Genomic DNA, 24,294 nt, shown 5'->3' with positions numbered 1-24,294 from the left:
CTAAAGGACTGACAGACAAGCAGGTTTCCTGTCTACATCCTACCACAAATGTGTACATTTCTTTGAGTTCTGGCTGCTGTGCAAATAAAAAGCTGACTTCTTCAAGACATCCTGAGTCCGGTGTTTAAAAAGGCACCAGAGAGAGTTTTATTTTGAACTTAGACATGAAAGCAGAACAGGAAGTGAGGAAGAAGGGAAGTATTAGGTGAAAACGTAAAGCACAGAAAACAAATGAGTAATGAGATTACTGTGAATAGATGAACTTCTCTGTGACATTTTGTGAGGAAGCAAGCGCCTCATGAGTGAGAGGGAGTTGGGTGCTGCAGCAAAGTCACCCGAGAAAGAGCAGCTAGTCGTGTGTTGTTGCCGGATAACGTTTTGCAAGACAGGAAACGAGAGAAGCAAAGAGAGAGAACCAGCGCACACACTGACGACTGTCATCCTTAGCTCTCACACACTCTAAGATAGCAGTAAATCAGAGGGGAAACTGCTGAAAGGCATTTCATTTTTAATTTTTAATTAGTTTGATGCATCCTTGAGACGAGAGACAAAACTTGAGTCACACCTGAAATGGGCACTGAGGAGAAGGCTTTAGAGCCTGCAGCTCAACCACCAGTGCAGGAGCAGGGATCACCAGAGAAGGAAAAGGAATCCCCTATGGAGCCCCCCCAAGGACAAACCTCTGAGACCAGCGACCCCCTCAACACGTACAAGTGGCACACGGGCTCCAAGGGAACACTCAACGAGGTGAAAGAAGACGCGGAGGGAGGAGCGGCAGCAGCTTCTTCCACATCCACCCTTGAGAAGATTCAGAAGGCCTCCACCAACAAATGGAGCAAAATGCAAAACTGGCGCAAGGCCCTGAGCGAGGACCCCGGTGACAAACATTCATCTAGTGGGAAAGGAGGAGAGGGAGCCAAGCCGGATAAAGGCAGCAGAAAGAACCCCTTCCGAAGGGCCCTGTCCGAGCCTCCCGGGTCACTGTTTGCAGCCTTGGCCCCTTCCTCCAGCTCTGCTACACCGGCTCACGCAGCATCATCGTCCGCCGCTGCAGACACCCCGGGGGTTTCCTCCACAGACCCTTTGCAGAGAGGAAGCGGAGGGGCGCTCCTAAAAAAGTACCTGAGGACTGTGTCCCAGAAGCTTAAAAGGCCCAGGCTGCAGAGTCGGAACAGCACCCCAACATTACTGCAAGGTAATGTTTCCTGAACCTGAACATAAACGTTTAGGCCAACTGTATGAACCTTATTGATGCTTTGCTTGAGATTAGCACAGTAGTTTGAATCTTAATCTTTTAAATACATCAAATGATGATCAAATGGGAATCCTCACGAATCAATTTTTTGTTTTTGTACATAGAAAAATGGTTCCCCTGTGTCAGGGGTGTCAAACTGAGATTTACTAAGGGCCACACTGGTAAATTAGAGCCATTAAGAGCCAACGTCTATAGTTTATTAACATGTTGAAAGTCAAATATTTTGGACTGTAGAATTGCATGTCACATAGCTTTCTCACTTACAGTTTGGTTGACATGAAGCCCCAAAAAAGTCAAAAGAAAAGTTCCTTAGCCATCATAGAGTTTAGCAAATCAAGCAAAACAATGATTAATTACATATTTTACAACAACCTGTTTCACAGCCTGAATATGAAAACTCTGGTTTTGTAGGAATATTTGAGTCTCAAAGTCAGCAAATCTGCCAAATTCTGCTCTGAGTGTCGCGTTATTGCATTTTGAAAACAGATCCTGTCTTTTTGGTTTGCCCCACATCTTGGCTGGCTAAACCTTTTTGGAAACTTTAATTGATAAGCTGGGCTGGATCAAAACTTTTCAGGGGCCAGAGTTGGCCCGCGGGAATTGAGTTGACACGTGTCCTATGTGGTTCACGCCGGATTCTTTAAATAGGATCTTTGAGTAACACACTTGCAGTAGGTGAGGTATGTGTGACCTTCTTCACAGTGACACGGGATATAATAAAAACAGCTGTGTTTTTGCCATATTAGACAAACTCAGTGATAAATCACTACCTAAGACAAAAGCTGATACACTTAATATGACCTTGAGGAACTTTAAGGATCAGAAAAAGATTTTTTTTTTTAACCAGTAATTCACCTAAATATTTGCTCTTTATACGTTACCACCGGTGGCGACTACATCATAACCGTTCCCAGTGAAACAAAGCAAAAGCAGAATATCCATGTTATGTTCTTCTTCACAGATGAAATAACATGTGCTGTGCGTTCTTCTTAGGAAACAATTGGTTTTGAGAAATATCTCATGATATATTGTCTCTAGAAGTGTAATATTCAACTTTTCTTTCTGTTAAAGAAGGAAAAGCAAATCAAAATACTTCTACAATCGCAATAAACGAAAATAGCAACACAAATCGAATTAGCACGCATGATGTGTCGTGACAGAATCAAATCGGGACAAAGCCAAACGTCCCAGCTCTAAGGAACTTAAATAGTGAAAAGTTAAGAACAAAAATGAGTTGCAATTAATTGAAGACTCTTAAGGGTTTAATTCTGAGAAAGCGGAACTAATTTATCCATCAATAAAAGTTATAGTGAGGTGTACATTCAAATCAGAGATACATCGAAAATCTCTATTATATATTTTCAAGCAAAAGAGAACTACCAGACACTTCATATGACTGAATTATAATGGCATCTTAAACAACATTTTCCAGCAGCTCAACATTTTTTCGTAACGATTATTGAGTTCACAGGGTTTTCGCAGTAAGATGAGTGTGATCACGCCCGACAACAAATCTGAGCCTGATGACTGTACAGAAAGATCTGCATCAGGGGTGACCTCAAGAAGCCACTTCCCAGTGTTCCCAACTACAGATATATAGACATAAAACTAATTGGATGTCAAAATTAGAAGTAGAGAGCCAGGGCGTAACAGACACAGGAAACCGCAGGGGACATGTCAAGTGGATTTGAACGCACCATGAGTAGGCGAGTGTGCACGTTAATCCCGTTGGCAGTAAAACAGTAAGGAACGACTTCTGGAAATGCATGTGTTTTTATTAAGGATCGACAGATGCGTTTTTTTTTTTAGGCCAATACAAATATCGATTGTTAGCAGTTAATCAAACTGAGGAACAGACATATTGCAGAGCTATAGCAGAGCCAAAGTAGAGAACTTTTAAATTCATTAACCTTATCTTTATTAGCAAAATGAAACGCACAGAAGGGTAATGTGCAAACAGCCAACAAAATGCCCCAATAATCGGTAAGGGCTGATAATAGGTCTATCCCTAGTTTTCATCAATCATAAATGGAATGTAGGGTAGCTGTCAGTAATTTGCAGAGACAAATGGGGGAAGATCTTTTTAAATAAGAATCCTCCTCCTGAACAATCAGTCCCCCTTCCTTCTGAGGTCGCATCTACGCCCCTGGTAAAGAGTGTTCTGTGTAAATGTGCGAAGCAAGAGTAGAAGGGTTGAGCAAGGCTGTAATCGCAGCCCTACCTATTTCAAATATTTAAAGCAACATTAACTGGACTGAACAGCTGTTTTTTAAACACATAAAGTAAGTGTTGGTTTTATGCAGATGATCTGGCCTTTTTTTCTCTCCCATTAAAAAAGACTTGAGCTGAACCCAGACCTTCTTTATCAGTGTTGTCAGAACCTCAAGGTGAATATGAAAAAGACCAAACCGTCACTTTCCAGAAAAGTTTCACACTGCTGAGCGATGGCCCTGAAATGTAACGTATGTGTAACTGAAGAGCAAACCAATACTGAGTCTTACCCAAATTTAGAAACCACTGTCACAGGAAACCTCCGCTCTGCTGAGAAGGAACTAAAAACTAGAGTAACACAGGCTCCAATTCACATTTCAATAACGTTCAAAGAAAACTTACATTAATTAAGGGGTAAATTAGGTCTTCTTCACTAGATTTATTAAACTCTACAGCCACATTTAAACTACTTGCCCCACTGTTTTTCCACCACTATAGTTAAGGTGAAAATAAAACAACAAGAACCTCAGCCAACTTTGGGATAACATCAGAGAAATTAGTTTAAGCCCAAGTTCACAACAAAAACTAAATATTTGGGCCTCGGCTTACTATGACCACAGAAATTGGGAGAAACCATGGCAACACACAGAGACTGAGCAACAGTCATCCAAGTGAGAGATTTCACTTGGGGAAAATCTCATTTATTACATTCCATACATATTCCTCATTTGTCATTTTACGGATGATTTAATGTTGCAATGGTTTATTATTTATCCTATATATCTTCTCCTTTACTAGAAACACTTGCATTTATCATTGCATTCATGTTTTATTTATACCGTCATTCACTTCATTAACTTAATCTATTCATTATTGTCCTTACGCACAACACTTAAAACATCACGCTCTTTAAGCTTATTAAAAAGTTGAACATTTAAGGACCGGGATCCAAAAACATTTTAAAGGGCGTGCACAGCGAGAATCTGCAGGATGTGCGCAGCTCATTCTGGTGTGTCGTGAAAAGACAGCGATAGCATCAGTTCTTCTCCCAACAACTCCACAAATGGGAGTGGCCATGTGCTGTGGGAGATAAGTACCATAATTACCCAAAACAATAACAAACTGCGTGTGCCTGCAATTCCGGACATCACATTTAATTGTTTGGTGTAGTTGTTAGTTATCCACTGGGTGTGAAAAGAGTGTTATTTATTTGGATTGTAAGTTGGGGATAGACCGCTCGCAACTTGTGTCAATTCTCTGTAAGTTGCGTATGACTATCAATGTGTGTGTTTGTGTGTGTGTGTGTGTGTGTGTGTGTGTGTGTGTGTGTGTGTGTGTGTGTGGCTGTATGTATAGCAGATGTGGGTGAGGATATACCCACTGAACTCCCAAGACTACAATGGGCCCCGCCTCAGGAGGTGCCCTTGTGGGACATTAGCAACTGTATGCTTGAAGATGGACAAATTCTCATTTCTCCAGAGGAAGAGGTGCCAACACACACATATAAGCCACTCATCAACTCCCCATGGTTCACCAGAAGACATTATATCATGTGAAAAATGTAAAACAGAAAGGTGAAAGCACTAAATGTCCTCTAAAGTGACAAAATGTGTTTGTGTGTGCGTGTGTGTGTGTGTGTGTGTGTGTGTGTGTGTCTATATCTGTCTTCCTCAGCCAACAATGTGGACCCGAAACCGTGTCAGCAGCTGCCTGTCCAACCTCAGCATGCAGAACCTCGTGGATATCGACACAGGTTAATACATCACCCACACACGTATACAGTTGACAAAACAAAGAACAACTTCCTGTATTTTAAATGAGTAATGAGTAATATGTATGGCCGGCTGCTACTGACATCACAGCAACACAGTATGATTCTGCAGACAGTCACAGAGGAAATAGCTGAATGTTTATTTGTACGAATGACTGTCAAATTACTTCCTCTATGTTTTCTGGGGAAGATAGCATCTTGCCTGCGTGTTCTAGCAGTCCAATGAGAACTCGTAGTGAGAGAGAGGGCATAGCCAGTATCAGCTTCTATTCAGCTCTGGCGTTCTTGCTAAGAAGAAGCTGCAGTGTGGAAGGGACCGATCCTGTAATGTTTTTGGCTAGTTGGCGCATTGTCACCATCAACATATGTTAATGAGGACACAAAGGCAATGTTAAAGGGGCAGACGTCTAACTAACAAGACTGTGGCACACCTTTGGACAAAATGATGGGATTTAGACGCTGGATTGTTTGTGGCGGGGCCTTCGGTAAGCTAAAAAGAAGGTCAAATGTGTCTCACAGTACTCTATATTGTTCTTTATTCACATCTTTGATCTTTACCCTATAATTTAAGGGTTAAAAAAGCCACTGAAGAGAAAAATCAGGACAAATAATGGAGAAATGTGATTTTGTAATTTCATCCTCTGCAAAGCTTTGAATGGGTTCCAATAAGAAGAATGTCTGCTTATGAATTCTAAACAAATTGTTAACTCTACTTCGATAGCTGCAGCTCCAGTTGAATACCACATCCTGTGTGGCCTAATCTAAAAGAATTTGCTAATACTACCGCTTTGACTATTGTTTTGAGAGTTGGTGACAACACTGAATTTTGAAAAAAACGGTTTGAACATAAAAGAGTTCCAATCAAATATTTGGTTTGTATGATTAAGTCATGGAAACCAATTATTCAGATTCAAAGTATTGACTGCAAACAATAAATGGAAAGAAATTATATTCCTGTCTATAGTTGCCTTTGGCTAAACTAAAACATGATACAGAGAATATAAAAAATAAATATACAAAATTTAAATTGTCAATATTTAAGTGTTAATTTCTTCCCAACACTTAGAATGTAGCCCTGACAATGTGGGGACCGCAGGTGGCCCTCGACCAAAAAACCAAGATGGCGGTGTAAGGGTGAGTAAGACATCAGAAACATTCTTCCTGCTACCCCTGCATTTCCTGTTGATGTTTTAGATAATTGTTTCAATGGCATCATGCTTGCCTCTGTCGCCCTTAGGCACTGATCAAGCGACGTCTGGAGAACAGGGCCAAGAGGAATAGCAACACCCAACTGAACCCTATTCTAAGCAAAGCAAGCAGGTAAAGCAGGGACGGAGCCACACATTATGTACATTCAGGGCTAACCACTTGAACATCCAAATATTGTTTTGTTTGTGTTGTGCTCTGTGATCCCGAACATCATGAAACCTTGAATGCAGACATAAAGTTTGGAGTTGTGGTTGTTTACGTTAATATTGGGGTGAAGTTTAGGGCAAATGTATAACAACAGACACACAAGTGTCTCTGTTACGCTGAGCTAAATGCTAACTACAGCATGCTAACATGTTCACAATGACACTGATAAAATGCTGATGTTTAGCAGGTGTCATGGTTACCAGCCACAACCTCTGGGGACCATCAATGTCTGTACAAAATGTCATGGTGATTCTTTTTGAAACTTATCACAATGATAAGAAAGAAGAGATTCTAATCTATCAAGACATATCACACACATATATGCCTGTAACCTTTAATAGTACCAACAGTGTGTGAAAGTTCTACATAGAGCTAGGTCCCGCAGGTCCCGCAGGTGCAACAATGGGTAGTATAGGGTGAAAGTGAATTTTGCTACCCTTGACAATTCATGACATATTTAATTGGTGTTTTTACATTTGACATTTCTACCATTTGGACTGCCTTTTTGTACTCTGATTATTTCTAAGGCACTATGGTTCCCGGGAGTCCGTGTCCATTCCGGTTAGTGCAGTGGAGAGTCTAGATCTGAGTGCAGACACCAGCACTGTCATCAGGCCGGTCCACAGCTCCATTTTGGGGGAGAAATACTGCTTTGAGGTGTGAATTCTGTCGATGATACTCCTTCAGGATCCTCAAGGAGCTTTCTACGGTGCCTTCCATTGTATTGAAGAAATAAACTTTCCATTCCAGTAAGGCTAACATGTTCCGTTGGTGTCAATGTGCTTATAGGTGATAAACTCTGAGAACACCCACTGCTTTGGCTGCTCCTCAGCTGCAGAACGTGACCGCTGGATTGAAGACCTGAGAAGGGCTGCCCAGCCCAATAAGGTAAGCCATTAGCCATTTTTCAAAAAAAATGTGTCATGCAAATTCAAAATCCTTCTCAAAAAAACTAAACGCATCATTGTTCACAGGATAACATTGAGCGTACAGAGAACTCCTTGAGTCTGTGGGTAAATGAAGCGAAGGATCTACCACCCAAACGGAGTTATTACTGCGAGTTACACCTGGACGGGACCCTGTTTGCCCGCACCAGCAGCAGAGCTGTTGGCAAGCTGCCTAACCGCTCCAGCCAGGCAGGGGACAACTCCACTTCAGGAGGTCTGGGGGCCAGTGGAGGTGTGACCGGAGGGTGTCAGTTATTCTGGGGGGAATTCTTTGAGCTAGACAACTTGCCTTGTGTCTCCCAAATCACTCTGCACCTCTTTCGCGAAGAAGACCCCAAGAAAAAGCGCCACTCCCGAGACGAATTCAGCCTGCACCCATTGGGGAGCGTGGTCATACCTTTAAATGAGATCAGAGGGAGGACCTATCAGGAGAAGTGGTATCCCATTACTCCATACAAGGCCTCAGGCACAGCGGGAAACAAAGAACCGCTGGGGCTACAGGCTTCACTCCGCATCAAGGCCCGTTCTCAGAATTTGAAAGTGCTGCCCATGGAGAAATACAAAGAATTTGCTGAGTATGTGACGGTGGATTATGTGGAAATGTGCAGAAACCTGGAACCACTTCTGAATGTGAAGCAGAAGGAAGAGCTGGCAGGAGCTCTGGTCCATGTACTGCAGAGCATTGGCAAAGCCAAGGTGGAGTCTAAAAGAAAATGCATATAAGCTAACTGCATCACAGTCAGATTTTTAAAAACACAACAAAAATGAATAATTAGACATATGTGTTCTTATTTAAATGTGTATGCTTCAGGAGTTCCTCCTTGATCTTGGCAGTGCAGAGGTGGAGCGTCTTGGAGAGAAGGAGGCAATGATCTTCAGAGAGAACACGTTGGCCACTAAAGCCATAGATGAATATATGAAGCTGGTTGGCCAGAAGTACCTCATTGCCACACTAGGTAAGGTAGCTTAGTGGAAAGGTGGCTATTTGTATTTAGTATTGGTTGGTGCTTTGCTTGTTTTCACAAAACTCTGTGCTTTCTTTTTTACTGCAGGAGACTTTATCAACCGACTTTACGCGTCGGTGGAAAACTATGAAGTTGACCCTCGTAAATGCCATGCCTCTGAACTGTCAAACAACCACAAGCACTTGATGGAAGCCTGCGAGGAGGTGGTGCAAAAGATTCTTTCGACCAATGGGTGAGAGAGGAGAAAAAAACATTAAATAACAAATAATAAATGTTCAGGCCAGTAGTAGTGTCCATTCAATTCACAAAGCTGATGCTTGGTGTGTTTCTTGCCTAAAGACCCTTTCCTGAGGAGTTAAACAAGATCTTCTCCAGCTGGATGGAACTTTGTGAAGACCAGAGCAGACCAGAGATTGGCCAGCGTCTCATCTCTGCTTCCCTCTTCCTTCGATTCTTATGTCCTGCTATCCTCAGTCCTTCTCTTTTTGGTCTGACACAGCCTTACCCAGAGCCAAACACCCTGCGTACCCTCACCTTAACCGCTAAAGTCATCCAGAATCTGGCCAACTTCACACTGTGAGTAGCTACTTATTTGCTAGAAAATCCAATGAGAATAAAAGTGGTTTAACTCAATAAGATTTTGTTGTGATTCAGGTTTGGAGAGAAGGAGGAGTACATGCTCTTTATGAATGAATTCCTGCAGCAACACTGGGATGGAATGAGGAAGTTTCTACAAACAGTGTCAAATGAAGACACAGAAATGCCAATGTCTTCCTTCGATGGCTATGTGGATCTGCCTCTGCGCTTGGCTGTGCTCCATGGCCTTCTGGTCGACATCATCTATCAGAGGGACCAGGTAGGACAGAAAACCAGTGAGTCCAGTTAGTAGTTAGTTCTAAAGCTTTGTGTAACCCTCACAGTATTTAATATTAGTGCGTAGCTGATGAAGGTTGCTTATAAGACATCTTTCATTTCTCCTGATGTCTCTGTGTCAGCCAGGACTTTCCACCATTGGAACCAATTACACCAGATCTGTTTTTATCACTAATCGGATAAGTTGAATGGATCAATGACAGTATACATCATTTTATTCAAAATAGGATTCTTTTGGAGAAAAAAAAATTTAGCGGGTACCAATAAATGCTTAAATACTTTTAATAATTCTCAAACAAGTAATTCCTATCATTATAACCCTCTGAATGTGGAGGAATGGAAGAGTAAATGTGATCTGTATCAAGACACTATTTGGAAAGAGCTGGTTTTGGACATTCGCCATTTCAATCTGCCAGACCAGTTCCAAATATAGTCAGGCATAGTTTACTACATCCCGATTGATGTCTGGATGTACAGCTCGTCTTAATGGCATTTTCCCATCCATACAAGGTATATAGATACTGATTGAATGTCTAAAGCGTATACTACTGTATGTGGGGCCTAACATGCAGATTGGTTCTCCCTCAGGACACAGTTGAAAAGCTGCACCCTCTGCCTTCCATTCTGAACCAGATAACAGAGTCACTGGGCCCCGAAGCACATCGGATCATAATTAGCAGGTATGTTTAAGGCTTACATCTCATTTGACTTGTCAGCAACTTGTAACTTGTATTAAAAACTTCAACATGGTGTTGTTACATTCTACTTGTTGCAGCCAAATGGGACAAGCCAAGCCAGAGTATGTTCCTCCAAGAGACTTGAGCAAGTATAGCCCTCACCAACCATCCCTCCAGCAGCTTCCTGTGGACTCCAAAGGCCTACAAGATGGGTATGATAGTTGTATGACCGTAAATGAGCCAAGCCAAAATTTCTGGGCTTAGGTCAATAACCCTCATTGATTTCATTTCTGCCACTTATCCAGTATGGTTTATAGGAGTCTGGCATTACCAGACCTTACTCTTCTTACTCTTATTTTACCTTTAACTTGACTGTGAGCAACTGCAACTAAACAATTTCCCTGATGGGGATCAATACAATTATTATAATTCTGATACTCAACAGCACTGTGGCTCCACCACAATTAAATTGTAGGATAGGAGAAAAAAAATTGCTCTAGGTTGATTGCATTTCTTTGAACCAATCACGAGTGTCATGGGTGGTGCTAAGCTCCGGACACAGCGACGTTGGCTCCCCAAAATAATCTAAACAAGTTTTGGTGGAACAAAAGAAAACGCCACAAACAACATTACATGAAGTTAACTGTTCACACAATACTGTAACCTGAGCTATTTAAATTAGCTGGATGCAAACCTAATATGCTCTTACCAGTGTATTGCTGTTTGTATTGGTCCACAGCAATCCCCAACATTCAGACCCAAACTGTCCCAGTTAGATATTAAATCCCGTAAAGATATTCTTTGTAAATCTTTACAGTCATTCCCTGAAAGAACCCAGCAGGCTTGCCTTGTTGCATGTACCAATTTTCCTTCAAAAGATATATTTTCAGCATGTAGCTTGCTAGCTCAAAGATCGTTATTTCCCGTGGCGAACAGAGTTTGAGAACAACAAGTTGAAGGTGAGGGACATGTCAATATCCTGGAAATGTGTTTCCGTTGATCCAGATTAGGCTTGTGGTAGCTACAATGCAGGTAGGCCAGATTTACTTATATGCTAGACCTCCAGCAATGGGCTCCGGATCTTTTTGGCAAAGCCAGAGGCGCACCATGTGCAAAAGAAGCACAATTCCACTATGTTTTACTGCAATAAATCTGTGGTAAGTGAAAGGCTCCATTATATTATCACCATCATCCATCATTCTCACTTTGGGATAAATGCATACACAAAGTGTCCAGTACAAGCATAGGATGGTTGAACGTGCTAAAATAATAACAAAGGCTTTCCAAATACCATCATTCGATGTACGGCACTTAAATACATTTTTCAAAGAAACAATTTGCATATCCAACAATTGTTCTGTGCGTTGGAAAATATCAAAGACTTTAAAAAAAGTAAAATCTCACATGCTGCTCTTGCTACAGCATCACCATTTTGCGAAGAAACTAACTTTTCAGTTCCTCTGGACCTTCGTCACAAGTATACTAAAATACACTTGACGAAGGCCCAGAGGGACCGGAACGTTAATTAAATGGTGATGCTACAGCAAGAGCAGAGTGCAGGATTTTTCTTTTTTTCAAGACTTGAATGATTAATTCATTTATCCATGCATGCGTTTTTTCATTTACTGAACAGGGACGGCAGGACTCGGAGGAGTATGAGAGCGAGGAAGCCAGTCACCAGAACTCAGAGTGCTCCACACAGACGTCCTGGTCAGGCAAAACATCCCTTGAAGAGGCAGATAAGTTCTGAAAATCTGCCAACAGCTGACAATGAACAAGAGATGGAGACCAACCAACCTCTTATCTCATTACCAAATACTGTGAGTAAAAAGAGGAACTGTGAGCCAAGCTCGGCTATTTTGGCTACTGAACTCAGAAGCTCAAGCCATTGCTTTTAATACTGTCATTACTACTTGGAAGTAGACTATCTTGAAATGATGCATGTTTATTCAATATTAATAAACATGTGTTGACTTGTGTGTTAACACAGAGATAGTATGACTTTGTGTGGTTACTGGAAGGACTTTTAAGAAAAAAATAGACTGTTTCCTTTTGTTTCAGAGTGCAAGTGTCAAACGTCCACATGCTCTGGTTCCATGGTTCAAAGTCAGCCAAAACAGAGAGTCAAGTGAGATGAAGACTGAGAATGAGCAGTTCAACTTACTGGATAGGGTATGTGTCGAACCTGCTTCCCCACTAAAGTATCATAATTCTGGCTGTGCAGTGGAAGATTTCATTCCTACATTTCCTAAAATGTACAAGGTGGCAAAGCTGCAGGCCTGGGGGCAACTGGTGTGGCCTTGTGTGTGTGTAGGTGCTCCAAAAACATATAGCTTGGGTTAACTGGTGACTCAAAATTGAAAACATTTTGAATGTGAGCATGAATATTTTTCCGTCTCTATGTGTCAACGCTATGATTGACTGGTGAAATGTAAAGGGACCAATGTCAGCTGGGCTCGGCTCTTGCCTCTGTGACCCTCTATGGCAGTGGGTTCTCCTGTGGCTCCAAAAAAACAAAAAACAATCTGGAAATGAATAACACGAAAAACCATTTTACTTTAAAATGTATTATTGTTGTAGGCCTAAATTGATTCTCCGTCAACTAAACTGTGCATTATAGCCTATTTTTTACCGAGTGGTCTTGATTTTATGGATCAGCCATGGATTCCAAATCCCTAAAAAGTAATATAAACGACATTTACAGAATAAGCACACTGCATTTGTAGGTATCTGGCTTGTGATGCAAGAGGGTGATTTTGGAAGTACTGCAGAAAGCAGAGCAAATGTACTTTAATGAGTACACTTACTCTGTAAACATACTCTGGTCAAAAGACAGGGCAATTAAACTTACAACAAACATCACCATGTTATCAAATGCTCCTTCGTTGATTGGACAATTTAGATTTAATAGGCAGTTACCTTTATTATAAGGGTCTATTATGTTGTGCTGCTCCAAACCTATTTTTGAAATCTTCTATGGCCCAAGATGGCTCCTTTGTACTAAACGTTACCAACCCCTGCATTAAGGGATACACCAGTATAGCTAATGGAATGGAATATGATAATCTCATAAAATGTCAAATTGTCATTCACATCCCAGCATGCTCAGGAGCTGTCAGAGCTTCGTCTGGGGATAGAGCAGGTGACAGAGCGCGAGCTGGACATGGCAAAGCGCCTGGAGGACTTCATTATCCAAAGCCAGGACCAGAATGCAATGCTGCAGGCTGAAGTGACCAAGCTCCAGGATCAGCTGCTTGTGCGAGAAGAGCAGCTCGCCAGCGCCACCTTCAGGTATGATAGTCAAGCTAAACAGTAATGTGTGTGTTCTAAATGTCAGCAAATGTATTCAGTTTATATACAGTATATAGTTATTGTAACTCCATCATTTTACCACTGTCTGATCCTAGGATCAGTGCTGTGTTACCTACAGTATGTGGTAAAACTGGGTATAGCTGTCTTCTTTTATTTGTGTCGGTGCTTTTTAATTTTGGATTTATGTTTTTACATGTACCTTGAGTCTAACAATAAAAATCCATATCTATCTATCTATCTATCTATGTTAGGGCTGTCAATAAATAAAAATATTTAAGTAATTAATCGCATGATTGTTCATAGTTAAGTTTAATTCAATTTCAGTTCAATTTTATTTATAATACCAAATCATCATCTTGACACTTTACAGATAAAGTAGGTCTAGACCACACTCTATAATTTACAAAGCCCCAACAATTCTAGTAATTCCCCCGAGAGCTAGCAACTAGTGAGACAGTGGCGAAGAAAAACTCCCTTTCAGGAAAAAACCTCGGACAGACCCAGGCTCTCGGTAGGCGGAGTCTGAAGTGAGTTTTAAGTTGTGATTAATCACATAATTCTTTATTTATTATAAATATTCAACACTTAAATAAATAGTTTCTGACTATTTTAAAGTCTGTATCCACAGCACCACTCACCTATAAAGCTAGTTCACCTGTTACTCTCGTTATTTCCTTCTTCCACAACTACAAGGCGTTGAGTTTTCATTAAAGAAGAATGACTGGTGTGTAAACTGCACGCCAAATGAATGGGATCACACAAGGCCCCAATGAGCAGTTGCTTACAGGCATTTAAAAAGTTTTTGTTGTTGTTTTAAAACGGAGTCCGACCATAGAACACGTATATAAGAGAGTCCAACGCAGTCACACAACAACACAACAACAAACCACCAGGTCTACATTCACTCAACAACAACACACAACTATTTAAATTGAACCAAATGTTCTGTGATTTTCTATGGGTGTCTCTCACAGGCTGGGTGTGATCGAGGAGGAGAGGGAGGAAGATGAGAGGAAGCTAAGTGTTGCCATCGCAGCAGCGGAGCGAATGAATGTACTGGTAAGAGGGACAGAAAAAAGCCAAATATCAAGCTTTGTTTAAAAGAATAGTTCACCTTACAAATCACAACTGACTGGTTCAATTATGCAACTTTAGGTGAAAAGCCTTCTTTTTAAATTTTAATTAATTTTAATTTGGAGTCCTAAAAATGTTGTCCACACTAAATTAATTGTCAAGGTTTCAGCTGAGCTGTGGTTGATTAGAATAGATGTAATGTTGTTTTACTATTACTATTGAGTTATTGTGAGAGAAACCCCTTCATTGACAGTATACAGCAGTTGAATTGCATACATGAGTGAGCAGATGAAAACATTCGGATGGCTCTTTTCTACGTGCTCACAGGAGGAGCAGTTAGCGGACCTGCTGAAGGACCTCCACCAGCTCAGTGAGGCCTACAACAGTCGGCAAAACAACATGCAGCATCCTGAAAAGCCACACGTCAACAGCATTTGAACTGGGACAGCAAAATGATTTAGAGCTGCGCTACAAGTTTGTGTAAATACATACGTAGAGTTCATGTGGAAGCCATGGTTTGTTGATCAGGTGTAATTTCATTTTAGAATAAAAGTGACTGGGCAACTGAGGTATAAAAAAAAGAAAAACCTACAGGAAATGTTACTGTATCTTAGCTACAGATGTGTTTTGAGTTGTAAACCTGGTAAATAAAAGTACTACAACCAAAGGTGTTTCTCTCAGTAGCCTACATTCTGCAGTAGGTCATTCTTAGTGCAACAGTGGTGGAACATTAGCCTACTAAGGCTACATTTACATTGATACATCTTGGTTTTTAAGCAGAGTTTTGAGCCAAAAGCGATAATTGTGCTTTTAGCTCCAGTAGAAGAACTGATCTCGGTCTAAACTAACACGGCCAAACCGCATATCTCACCAACATTCTCGTACACTGGGCATGCGTGTGCTGGGGTATACAGGAGGTAGCATGTATAGTCCGCCCGTTGCCTGTAGTTGCCCTGGAAACGTTAGTAGTCTAGAACGAGACGTCATGACCCAATCAGGCGCGTAACGTTGGCGTCCATGTTGCCCAAGGACTCGTCCGTTGAGACTGAAACACAACCCCGCACATTTCAAACCAGAACGGGGTCAGGAGTGGTTTTAAATTTCTCCGCTTTAAGGGCTCTTGAACTCCCTAGCAGTGTGAATGCGAGGTGAACACGTTGCAAAAGACATTTGTTATCAAACCAAAACGTAGCAATGTAAATCTAGCCCTATATCTACCCAGCTAAGTAGGCCTGTAGTTTTGAACTAGGCCTACTTGTAGCCTACTTTTTTAAAAGATTCATTTTTTTACTTTTTACTTTATACAATAGTGAATAGGCAGGAAAGGGGGAAGAGAGGGTAGGGTACAAGCGGCCGATATGGGTTTCCTCAGGAGGGGGGCTGGCGTCTCCCTTAGAGACAGGGGGAGAAGCTCAGTCATCCGAAGGGAGCTCAGAGTAGAGCCGCTGCTCCCTCGCGTCGAAAGATCAAAATCAGTTGAGGTGGTTCGGGCATCTGGTAAGGATGCCTCCTGGGCATCTTCCTAGGGAGGTGTTACAGGCACGTCCAGCTGGGAGGAGGCTTTGGGGAAGACCCAGGACTAGGTGGAGGGATTATATCTCCAACCTGGCACTGGAACGCCTCGGGATCCCCCTGTCAGAGCTGGCCAATGTGGCTCGGGGAAATGGAAGTTTGGGGTCCCTTGCTGGGGATTCTTCCCCCGCGACCCGATACCGGATTAGCAGATGAAGATGGATGGATGGGGGAGAGAAGGAGGGGATGACACGCAGCAAAGGGACCCTGGGCAGATTTGAACATGGGCCACTGCCAAGACTCAGCCTACACGGGCGCAAACTGTACTGGGTGAGATAGAGGGCCCACTTACAGACGCCTATAATTAAATTGAGAATTATCGTTTTACATGAAGACACAAAATCGTTTTATGAAATTTGATTCACTAACATAAATTTTTGCTTACACATTATTGCAACCAATAATACAATCTAGTACTATAATTGATACTGGATCACCATCCTGGTTCACTACATTAGTTTGTGGTAATTAAATGTGCTTATGAACATTGCTTGAACCACCAAAGCACATTGTAAACTAAAATGATTAAGGCCTTGAAGGGGAACACCACCTAAATGAATTCCAATATGTTATTTTCATGGCCTAGGACAGTTCATTCAATATTAGTGAACATAATCGAGCTCCTCTCTCTCTCTCAAAGCCAGAAATCAGGGGCCTCATTACAAAACATCCCAATTCTAAAGTCCTGTCTAAAATCAGTTTAGGATGACGTTAAGATTTTTGGGTAGTCCAGAAACATGCTATCTGTGTTTAGGAAAATCTCCAATCTTGTCTTAAGATAACTTAGAATGGTATAGACCCTTTCCAAAATTCAAAATAACTGCAAAAATGGCAGCAGCACTGTAAGGTCTATGGCTGCTCCACCTTAAAAATGGTCAGCCCACCTGAGGTGAGCCTTAGCCAAAATGTTGCTATCTGCGTTGCTAACCCTCTTCACTATAATCAGCAGGTGGCAGCAAGGCATCGGAACTTGGCTTGGATCTTGAGGAGTTGTAGCATTTATTCACTGACAGATACAGTGGTGTGAAAAAGTGTTTGACCCCTTCCTCATTACCTATTCCTTTGCATGTTTGTCACATTTAAGTGTTTCGGAACATCAAACCCATTTAAACTGTTGTTTAAATGGGTTTGATGTTCCCTTTCACACAGGGCCATGATGGTTAGGATTTTTTTTCACCTTTAATAATAAACACCTTAATTTACAACTTGCATTTTGTGTTTACTTGTGTTGTCCTTGACTATTGTTTAAATTGGTTTGATGTTCTGAAACACTTAAGTGTGACAAACATGCAAAGGAACAGGAAATGAGGAAGGGGGCAAACACTTTTTCACACCACTGCATACACGCACTGAACTGTGCTTGATATGCTCAAAAGTATGGATGCTGTTTCAGTTCATATTAAATAAATAAATAAATACATGAATAAATGAATTAATAAATATGCCTTTGAAATACATCATGAAATAAATAAATGAGGCAATAAATACATAAATAATAAATGTAAACATTCATATATAAAAGGATCAATTAGTAAAATAAATATATTACAAGTTTTTCCTCTTACTTATTTCAAGGGACTTTTATTTCATAAGTCCACTTAAAAGTCCAACTTTTTAACACGTCATCACTGGGTGCTAGATGAGACTTTTGGACACCACACTACTGCACTAAAGGCGACCTGCACACTTGGTTCAATTACATTTTAGCATACCCCCCCACACACACACACACACACATATAAACTCAGAAGTTGCTAGTATTGCATTTTTGCACATCTGTCTGCTCTTGTGTTTCTGTCTTGTGATATTGTTGCCGTTTATTGTTTTAGTGTTAAGAAAAAAAAAGTCTGCTGAGCACTTTTTTCTTTACTTCTGTGGTATGTCTTGTCTCATCTTTTTTTCTCATTTTTCTTCTTCACTGTGGGATGGTGAGAAATGAACTCTCTATCCCTCTGCATGGTATGTGAAGAAATTGACAGTAAAGCTTCCTTGACTTTATATATTTACATTTATGTAATTATTGATGTATTTATTGCCTCATTTATTTATTTCATGGTGTATTTCAAAGGCATGTTTATCTATCTGTTCATGTATTTATGTATTAATGTATTTATTATTAAATAAAGGGACCCTTCCCTGTAGGCTACCTGTGCTCTAGGAACCAATCAAAGAAGTCGACTCTACATGAACTAACGCCCTTCCGCGGCGGCTTGACACTTTAACTACCATCTAACTACTCCCACACTGGGACGACGGACTGTAAGCTGAACGTCGAGTTGGACTGAGGGAGGACTTGTAGGCTACTACATTAACACACCCGAGGAGTCAAGGTATTGTGGGCGATATTTCTTTACGAGTAACCAGTAAATGTAGTTTTTAAAAATGACAATTTAAGCAAAAATGTCAAACTGGCGTCGCGCTGAATGTTCAAACTTCGTCTTGAATATGCTTTTTCAGATATTTACCATCACCACAGCACTCTTGCTAACAAACTACGCCAAACTAAAGGAAACCCGTCGAGATTACAAATAAATGTAGGCTACTTTGGAAAATAATCGAAGACAGTATCTGAGTATCTCTCTTAGTTTCGTTTTCATTCACTTGACAAGTTAAGTTTCGTTTTTCCCCTCACAGCCTCATCTGACGTTTCATCATGGCCGACATGGCCGAGAGTCAGTTTTCTCTGATGAGTCTGGAGGATGAACTGACCTGCAGCATCTGTCTGAGTCTCTTTGACTGTCCGGTGACCATCCCCTGCGGACACAACTTCTGTCAGGAATGTCTCCTTGCCACCTGGAAGGACTCGTACAGCTGTCCTCAGTGTCGGACCCACTTCGCCACCAAACCGGAGCTGAAGAAAAACACGGTGCTCAGCTCCGTTGTGGAGACTTTAAACTTGAGTTCGAGCAAGAGTTTGGCGGGCCTGAAAGAAACGTCAGAGGAGAGGGATGAAGCCGCGAAACAGGATGTCATACGCTGTGATACATGTATGGAAGCAGATGCGTCCCAGACCTGCCTGACCTGCATGGCTTCTTTCTGCGAGGAGCACCTGCGGCCCCACCGGGAAAACCCGGTCTTTCGTCTCCACCAACTGATTGAGCCTGTGGGCGACCTGTCGGAGCGTATCTGCCCGGACCACCACAAGCTGATGGAGCTCTTCTGCAGCCAACATGGCCGCCCAATCTGCAGCCTCTGCCTCCAGCAGGTGCACAAAGGCTGCTCCTTCATTTCTCCTGAGGAGCAGAGGAACCTGAAAGAGGTGTGTGTGCGTGTGCGTGTGATATGGATAAAAACTAGGAAAAGACAACACTTGTCATATTACGATATCCAAAATTTAAGATGAAATCTAGCCTCATATATCGAAGTTGATATAACTTAATATCGAGCGAAAGAAATTTTGATTGTGGTGCTTAACGCATTGAAAAAAATCTGAACATTTCATAAATTAAACGCACACTTGTCTTCCAGAAACAATGCACCTGTCTACATAAGCACAGAACATGCTGTGAGCAGTTTCTATAGGGACTATTTCTATTGTAGTTGCATTGATAACAGTTTACATTACAGAGAATAGCAGGTTACATTGTTGTGAGCACTTGTTAAAAAAACAAATTGTGTGTCTGAATTAACTGAATGTGTCATATTTCTCTGTTTGTAGTCCGACCTGAGAAGCAAGTTAAGTTTGTTGGACGGGAAGATTAAGAAGAATGAGAACGTTTTATCGTTAATGGGTGACATGCAGGACAAACTGAAGGTAACCCTCGTCATTTGCTGTATTGTTAATATTAATTCATAGCATTCATTTTAAAAAATTTGCCTTGAAACAAGACTCATGGAAAAAAAATTATGTAATTCCTGTTCATCTGCAGACCATAGCACTTGAGTTTTTAAATTTCTGTTATTTTGTCTAAGCCCTGTATTTACTTTCCTTCTTACCTACTGATCTATTCATGGATCCTCCCATGATCCTCTCACCAGGACTCGGCGACCAACAGGAAGTCTGCTTTGACAGCTGAGTATCAGCAGATTCGTGATATGTTGGCTCGAGAGGAGCGTGACGCTCTGATCACAGTGGACCGCGAGCTGGAAGGTGGTCAGACCAAACTTAAGGGTCTGGCGAAGAAGTTCAACGACAACGTTGACACTTTGAGCAAAGCTAGAGAAGATATCCTCAGTCTGCTGAGTCAGTCCCAAACTCTGGCCTTCCTACAGGTGAGGCAACTGTGATTATCAATCCGAACAGCATCTGTATAGTAAAGTGTGCGCGCGTCTGACCAGGATCATTCGAGTTAAAACTTTGAGGATTCCCCTGATTAAATCTCTCAATTGTTTATGTACAGGTGACAGAATGATTTTCAACTGTCACACTGCAATCTGAAACCTTTTTATTTTCGCATCATCCCAATAATATTTCAATTGCAGTATTAACTCATATTTGATCAACCATATAAAATAGTATAGCTTTATCTTGACTGTTTTGAAGTAAACCTTTTTCCATCCAGCAAACAACATTGTGTTCCTTTAATCACAGGCTTCGTTTAACCTGCCCTCGGCCGTCAACTTTGAACCTCACACCCCTCGAATCAACCTGGACTCCAAGAAAGTGACGGCAGCACAGGCCTTCTCTGCTGCCCTGAAGGAGCATCTGACAGACATCCTGAAGCAGCCGGTTGACGCCAGACTGCTGAAACTTAATCCAGGTAACTGTGCAGGAACGTTCTGAGTGGGAGACTTTACATTTGGAGATGTGTTATGAAATTATAATGAAGGCAATCGTGTCCAATTTTGTTACAGAGCTTAACACTGGCATTGTTGCGTCTGGTGAGTTTGTGTCGCGTGGGAGATACTGGAGATGGAGGCAAATGTTAACTTAATCAATCCTGTGGTTTGGGGTGGTGGGCTACTGGGACCTATCTGTGGACCTATGGTTGGCGTTTTGACTCTATAGCTGATCCTGTTCTCACGTTGAAGAGTCCTTGAGCAAGACATTCAACTATTATAACCATGGTGTGAATGGATTAAGAGGAAAATTGTAAGCGCTATATAAATGCAGTCCACTTCCCATTCACAGATGAGAAAGCAGGTCCTGGGTTGACAACCGCGAGTTCTGGAAGTACCGGATCTCAGCCAGAACCTGGTATGTTATAACATACGGGTATGACACATACATACATAATAATAAAAAAGCAAAATTTGTGAATTTTTTTACTAGTCAATATGTACGTTTAGTGTGCTTACTGAACCGTTTGAGGTTTTGACAAAATACCTTCATACATCGGTCAGGCATATCATTTAAGTGCTTTTTTTTAAACACACAACTCTTTACAATGTGATTTAAAACACACAAAAATGTACTCAAACTGTCTCCTGATTTTACCCTCTCTATTTCAGAAGTAACCAAGCCGCCAAAGCAGAAAAGAGCGCCCAGGTCCCACAGTCCAGGTCGTCCACCCATCCAGCCATTCTTCCAGCCAGCTCCTGGACCTGTTTTTCTGGGGCCACATGGCTATCGACACCAGCATCCGCTCCATCCACAAGGCCCTTTCAGGGGTTCTCAATTTATGGCAGGACAAAGGCCAGGTAAATAAAATATACACACATAATCAGACACAAAATACACCAGTTTTCATTGTGGTTGTATCACTTTTCTACTAAAACATATGCAATCAGTATCAATTGAAAAATGCTAGAGCAGGTACATTAATAAGTGGGAAACTTAATAGATGAAGATCCATCAAGAAAGTTTAGTGAAGCCAACCATGTCAAATTTTGTTACAGATTTTGTTCCTGGAATTTTGGGTGAGTTGGTTCATGGTAGGATTGGTGCAATAAGAAATCAAAGCAATAGTGCTACTCTTTAACAAGTTTCATGCTTCTTGCGGTCAGCAGAGTCGCAGGGGTGTGGTCCAAGCAGCCAGAGCGGCCAGTCGTTTCAAGACCCTCGTATTGCCAGACCTTCCTCCACAGCGCTGCGAAGGAGGGTCTGGCTAGTCCACACAACATTCTCGGATAGGAGAAAAACGTGCTCTGGTTTATTGGAATTTTTTTAACCAATCGCAATCTTCTTTGGCGGCGCTAAGCAGCAGACGGAGCAACGGGGCTTCCACAAAATAGCCTTGGGAAGGAACTCGTTTCCCGAAATAGCTGGAGTTTAGAATGCCAACAGAGAAAGAGGAGGGTGAGGGACATCCAGAAACCTCTGGCGGCACTCAAACTATGCAGTAAATGAAACGTCTTCAACATAGACTAGTGAGACCCAGTCCGTGTCCTTATCAAATCTTGGTGCATGGCTCGGCGCTCAGACCCTCGGCACACACGCGCCCAGGTTGCAGTTGTTGTGTAATATCGCCGTCCACACCGCTCTGACCACAAGAAGCATGGAACACAATTTACTCTACTATTTCTCAAATTTGTGGTGCGGTATTGGGGTAACTGTTTAAAGCCATGTCGATTAACATACTATTGTAATGACTTATTTAAATCTCTTATTGTATCTTTCAAGTGCAATGCAACACCCCGTGTGTGTGTGTTGCCAATTATTATACGTTGAATTTCTTTTCTATTTTATCTTGGTTCATTTTTATCACTAACTTTTTTCCCTTTTTGATTTTTGTAAGCAGCTGTAATTTGGGAATTTCCCTGATGTGGAATCGGTAATGTTTTATCTTATCTATTGACACTATCTGACATGTTCTCAGGAGCTTATCGAGGAGGTTTACCTTTCAACCCTACCCAGGAAACTGGTATGTTCATCTCTTAAATACATATGCTTTATGATATGTGTAAAAAGCTAAACGAATGACAAGCATTTTATAACTAAAGCCAATTGATTTAGTTCAAAAATAAAATGCCTTTTTCTTTTGCCTTTTCCTACCTCTCAGAGCTGCAGTGGACAGACCAAGGTTTTCAACCCAAAGTAGGCACAAAGAAGAAGCCTCAAAGTAAGGAAATGTCTGTTTATTATATACATCTTGCTGAAGCTAATGCATTCTAAAACAACAAATCATACCCTCATGAAGGGTCTAATGTTCAGTTTGATGTTGTGTTGGTTCATCTTAAGGCTCATTTTAGAGCGAGAAAGAGAGAGAGTTTATGGTGCTACTGATCTCTTAACTCTGGCTTATAATCCACACTGATTTTCCATTAAATGGTTTTGAAATGGGCACTAAATTTCGACACTATTCAAAGTGGGATTAAATCGGTTTTAAAAAGGATTGCATTTAACGTCGAGAATCCTAGGGGTACCCTGATTACCACAGAGCATAGGAAATCTATGCCTGTATTCATGAGCCCACGTGTCGTTTTATGTTGATCATGTGAAGTCAAATAGATAATTTGTTAGATAACTTTGTTATTATAGGGATTGTGATGCTAGTTTCCGTTAATGCGCATTATGCATTCGCATGGAGATACCTGAGTGCTGTCTATTTGCCACATAAGTGTAGAACTTATGCTAGCTGTGTTAGAAGTTTGCTTCAGCATTATGCTGCCAAACTAAACCAAATTAACACCATCAGGGAGGGCGGAATAACCATGACCAAACACGCAAGTTATCATACTCAACCAGTGAGAAGACGGCACTGTGAGTGAATGAAAGGAGGCGGGGCTATGTGCTCTCTGCAATAGTGTGTATCTACTTCTCGAGTTGAGAGTGTATCAACTCGCAACTCGAGAAAAGAGCAGAAAGCTCACCAGCTACCAGTGCATCAACACTGCAGAAAATGAGTATTAAAACCATTTAAAAATAAAAAAGTGTTTGCTGCTGATGGCACATAGAGGCCAAGAATTGGATGCGTTTTCTCCACCCTTTTTATGTTAATGAGGGAAGTCTCTTGTGTAATGTGACATTGCCACTATATTGTTGGTGTAACAACTCTGTTTTAATTAATGCCACAAAACACTTATATATTTTATTTATCTTTAGAACAAAAACCTCCCCAAGCCACAGAAGCCAACATGGGAAAAAAGGATCAAGCCCGTTCCATGGAAAACCTGTTGGAGTTTGGTGGGAACAACAAACCGGAAGGCTGTAGTCCTGCGGCCGAATCCAAAGAGCAACCAGGTAGACCAAAAAAAGCATTTAGCATTGCAACGTTGTCAGATTCATGATGGAGAGTTTTAAAAAAATAATATATATATATATATATACAGTGGGTACGGAAAGTATTCAGACCCCTTTCAATTTTTCACTCTTTGTTTCATTGCAGCCATTTTCCAAAAA

At 41.4% G+C, this 24,294-nt stretch overlaps 2 protein-coding genes across 6 annotated transcripts in view; both read left to right on the top strand.

Moving 5' to 3' along the window:
- Window positions 1-296: 296 nt before the first annotated feature.
- Window positions 297-15,168, top strand: rasal3 (RAS protein activator like 3). 3 transcript variants are annotated; one of them, XM_034891087.1, is made up of 19 exons: window positions 297-1,195; window positions 4,823-4,953; window positions 5,141-5,219; window positions 6,304-6,371; window positions 6,475-6,557; window positions 7,181-7,310; window positions 7,443-7,541; window positions 7,628-8,296; window positions 8,412-8,556; window positions 8,653-8,797; window positions 8,905-9,141; window positions 9,220-9,421; window positions 10,027-10,118; window positions 10,214-10,327; window positions 11,749-11,935; window positions 12,177-12,287; window positions 13,216-13,406; window positions 14,402-14,486; window positions 14,829-15,168. In XM_034891087.1, exons 1-19 carry the CDS (start codon window positions 571-573, stop codon window positions 14,937-14,939), a joined length of 3,504 nt encoding a protein of 1,167 aa, XP_034746978.1. In that variant the 5' UTR covers window positions 297-570; the 3' UTR covers window positions 14,940-15,168. The 3 variants fall into 3 exon arrangements, with proteins under 3 accessions (XP_034746978.1, XP_034746989.1, XP_034746998.1); XM_034891098.1 differs by having other exon boundaries at window positions 298-1,195; window positions 4,826-4,953; XM_034891107.1 differs by lacking the exons at window positions 297-1,195; window positions 4,823-4,953; window positions 5,141-5,219 and adding an exon at window positions 5,406-5,722.
- A 3,136-nt stretch (window positions 15,169-18,304) lies between these two features.
- The window catches only part of LOC117956246 (E3 ubiquitin/ISG15 ligase TRIM25-like), a 7,836-nt gene continuing 1,846 nt past the window's right edge, over window positions 18,305-24,294 (top strand). Inside the window, exons 1-11 of one of the 3 annotated variants that reach the window (XR_004659212.1) lie at window positions 18,305-18,403; window positions 18,708-19,332; window positions 19,732-19,827; window positions 20,052-20,285; window positions 20,605-20,773; window positions 20,868-20,894; window positions 21,145-21,210; window positions 21,465-21,653; window positions 22,772-22,816; window positions 22,955-23,014; window positions 23,998-24,135. Coding sequence is in view for 2 of the 3 variants with exons in the window: in XM_034891221.1 (XP_034747112.1) it covers window positions 18,727-19,332; window positions 19,732-19,827; window positions 20,052-20,285; window positions 20,605-20,773; window positions 20,868-20,894; window positions 21,145-21,210; window positions 21,465-21,653; window positions 22,772-22,816; window positions 22,955-23,014; window positions 23,998-24,135 (1,630 nt within the window). In the remaining variant the exon portion in view is untranslated. Of the gene's footprint in view, window positions 18,404-18,707; window positions 19,333-19,731; window positions 19,828-20,051; window positions 20,286-20,604; window positions 20,774-20,867; window positions 20,895-21,144; window positions 21,211-21,464; window positions 21,654-22,771; window positions 22,817-22,954; window positions 23,015-23,997; window positions 24,136-24,294 lie in introns of those variants that run through there. The other 2 variants (XM_034891221.1, XM_034891232.1) reach the window with 2 other exon arrangements.

This window comes from Etheostoma cragini, chromosome 2 (assembly GCF_013103735.1).
Source record: "Etheostoma cragini isolate CJK2018 chromosome 2, CSU_Ecrag_1.0, whole genome shotgun sequence".
Classification (NCBI taxonomy): Eukaryota; Metazoa; Chordata; class Actinopteri; order Perciformes; family Percidae; genus Etheostoma; species Etheostoma cragini.
This window is presented reverse-complemented; position numbering and strand designations above follow the sequence as displayed.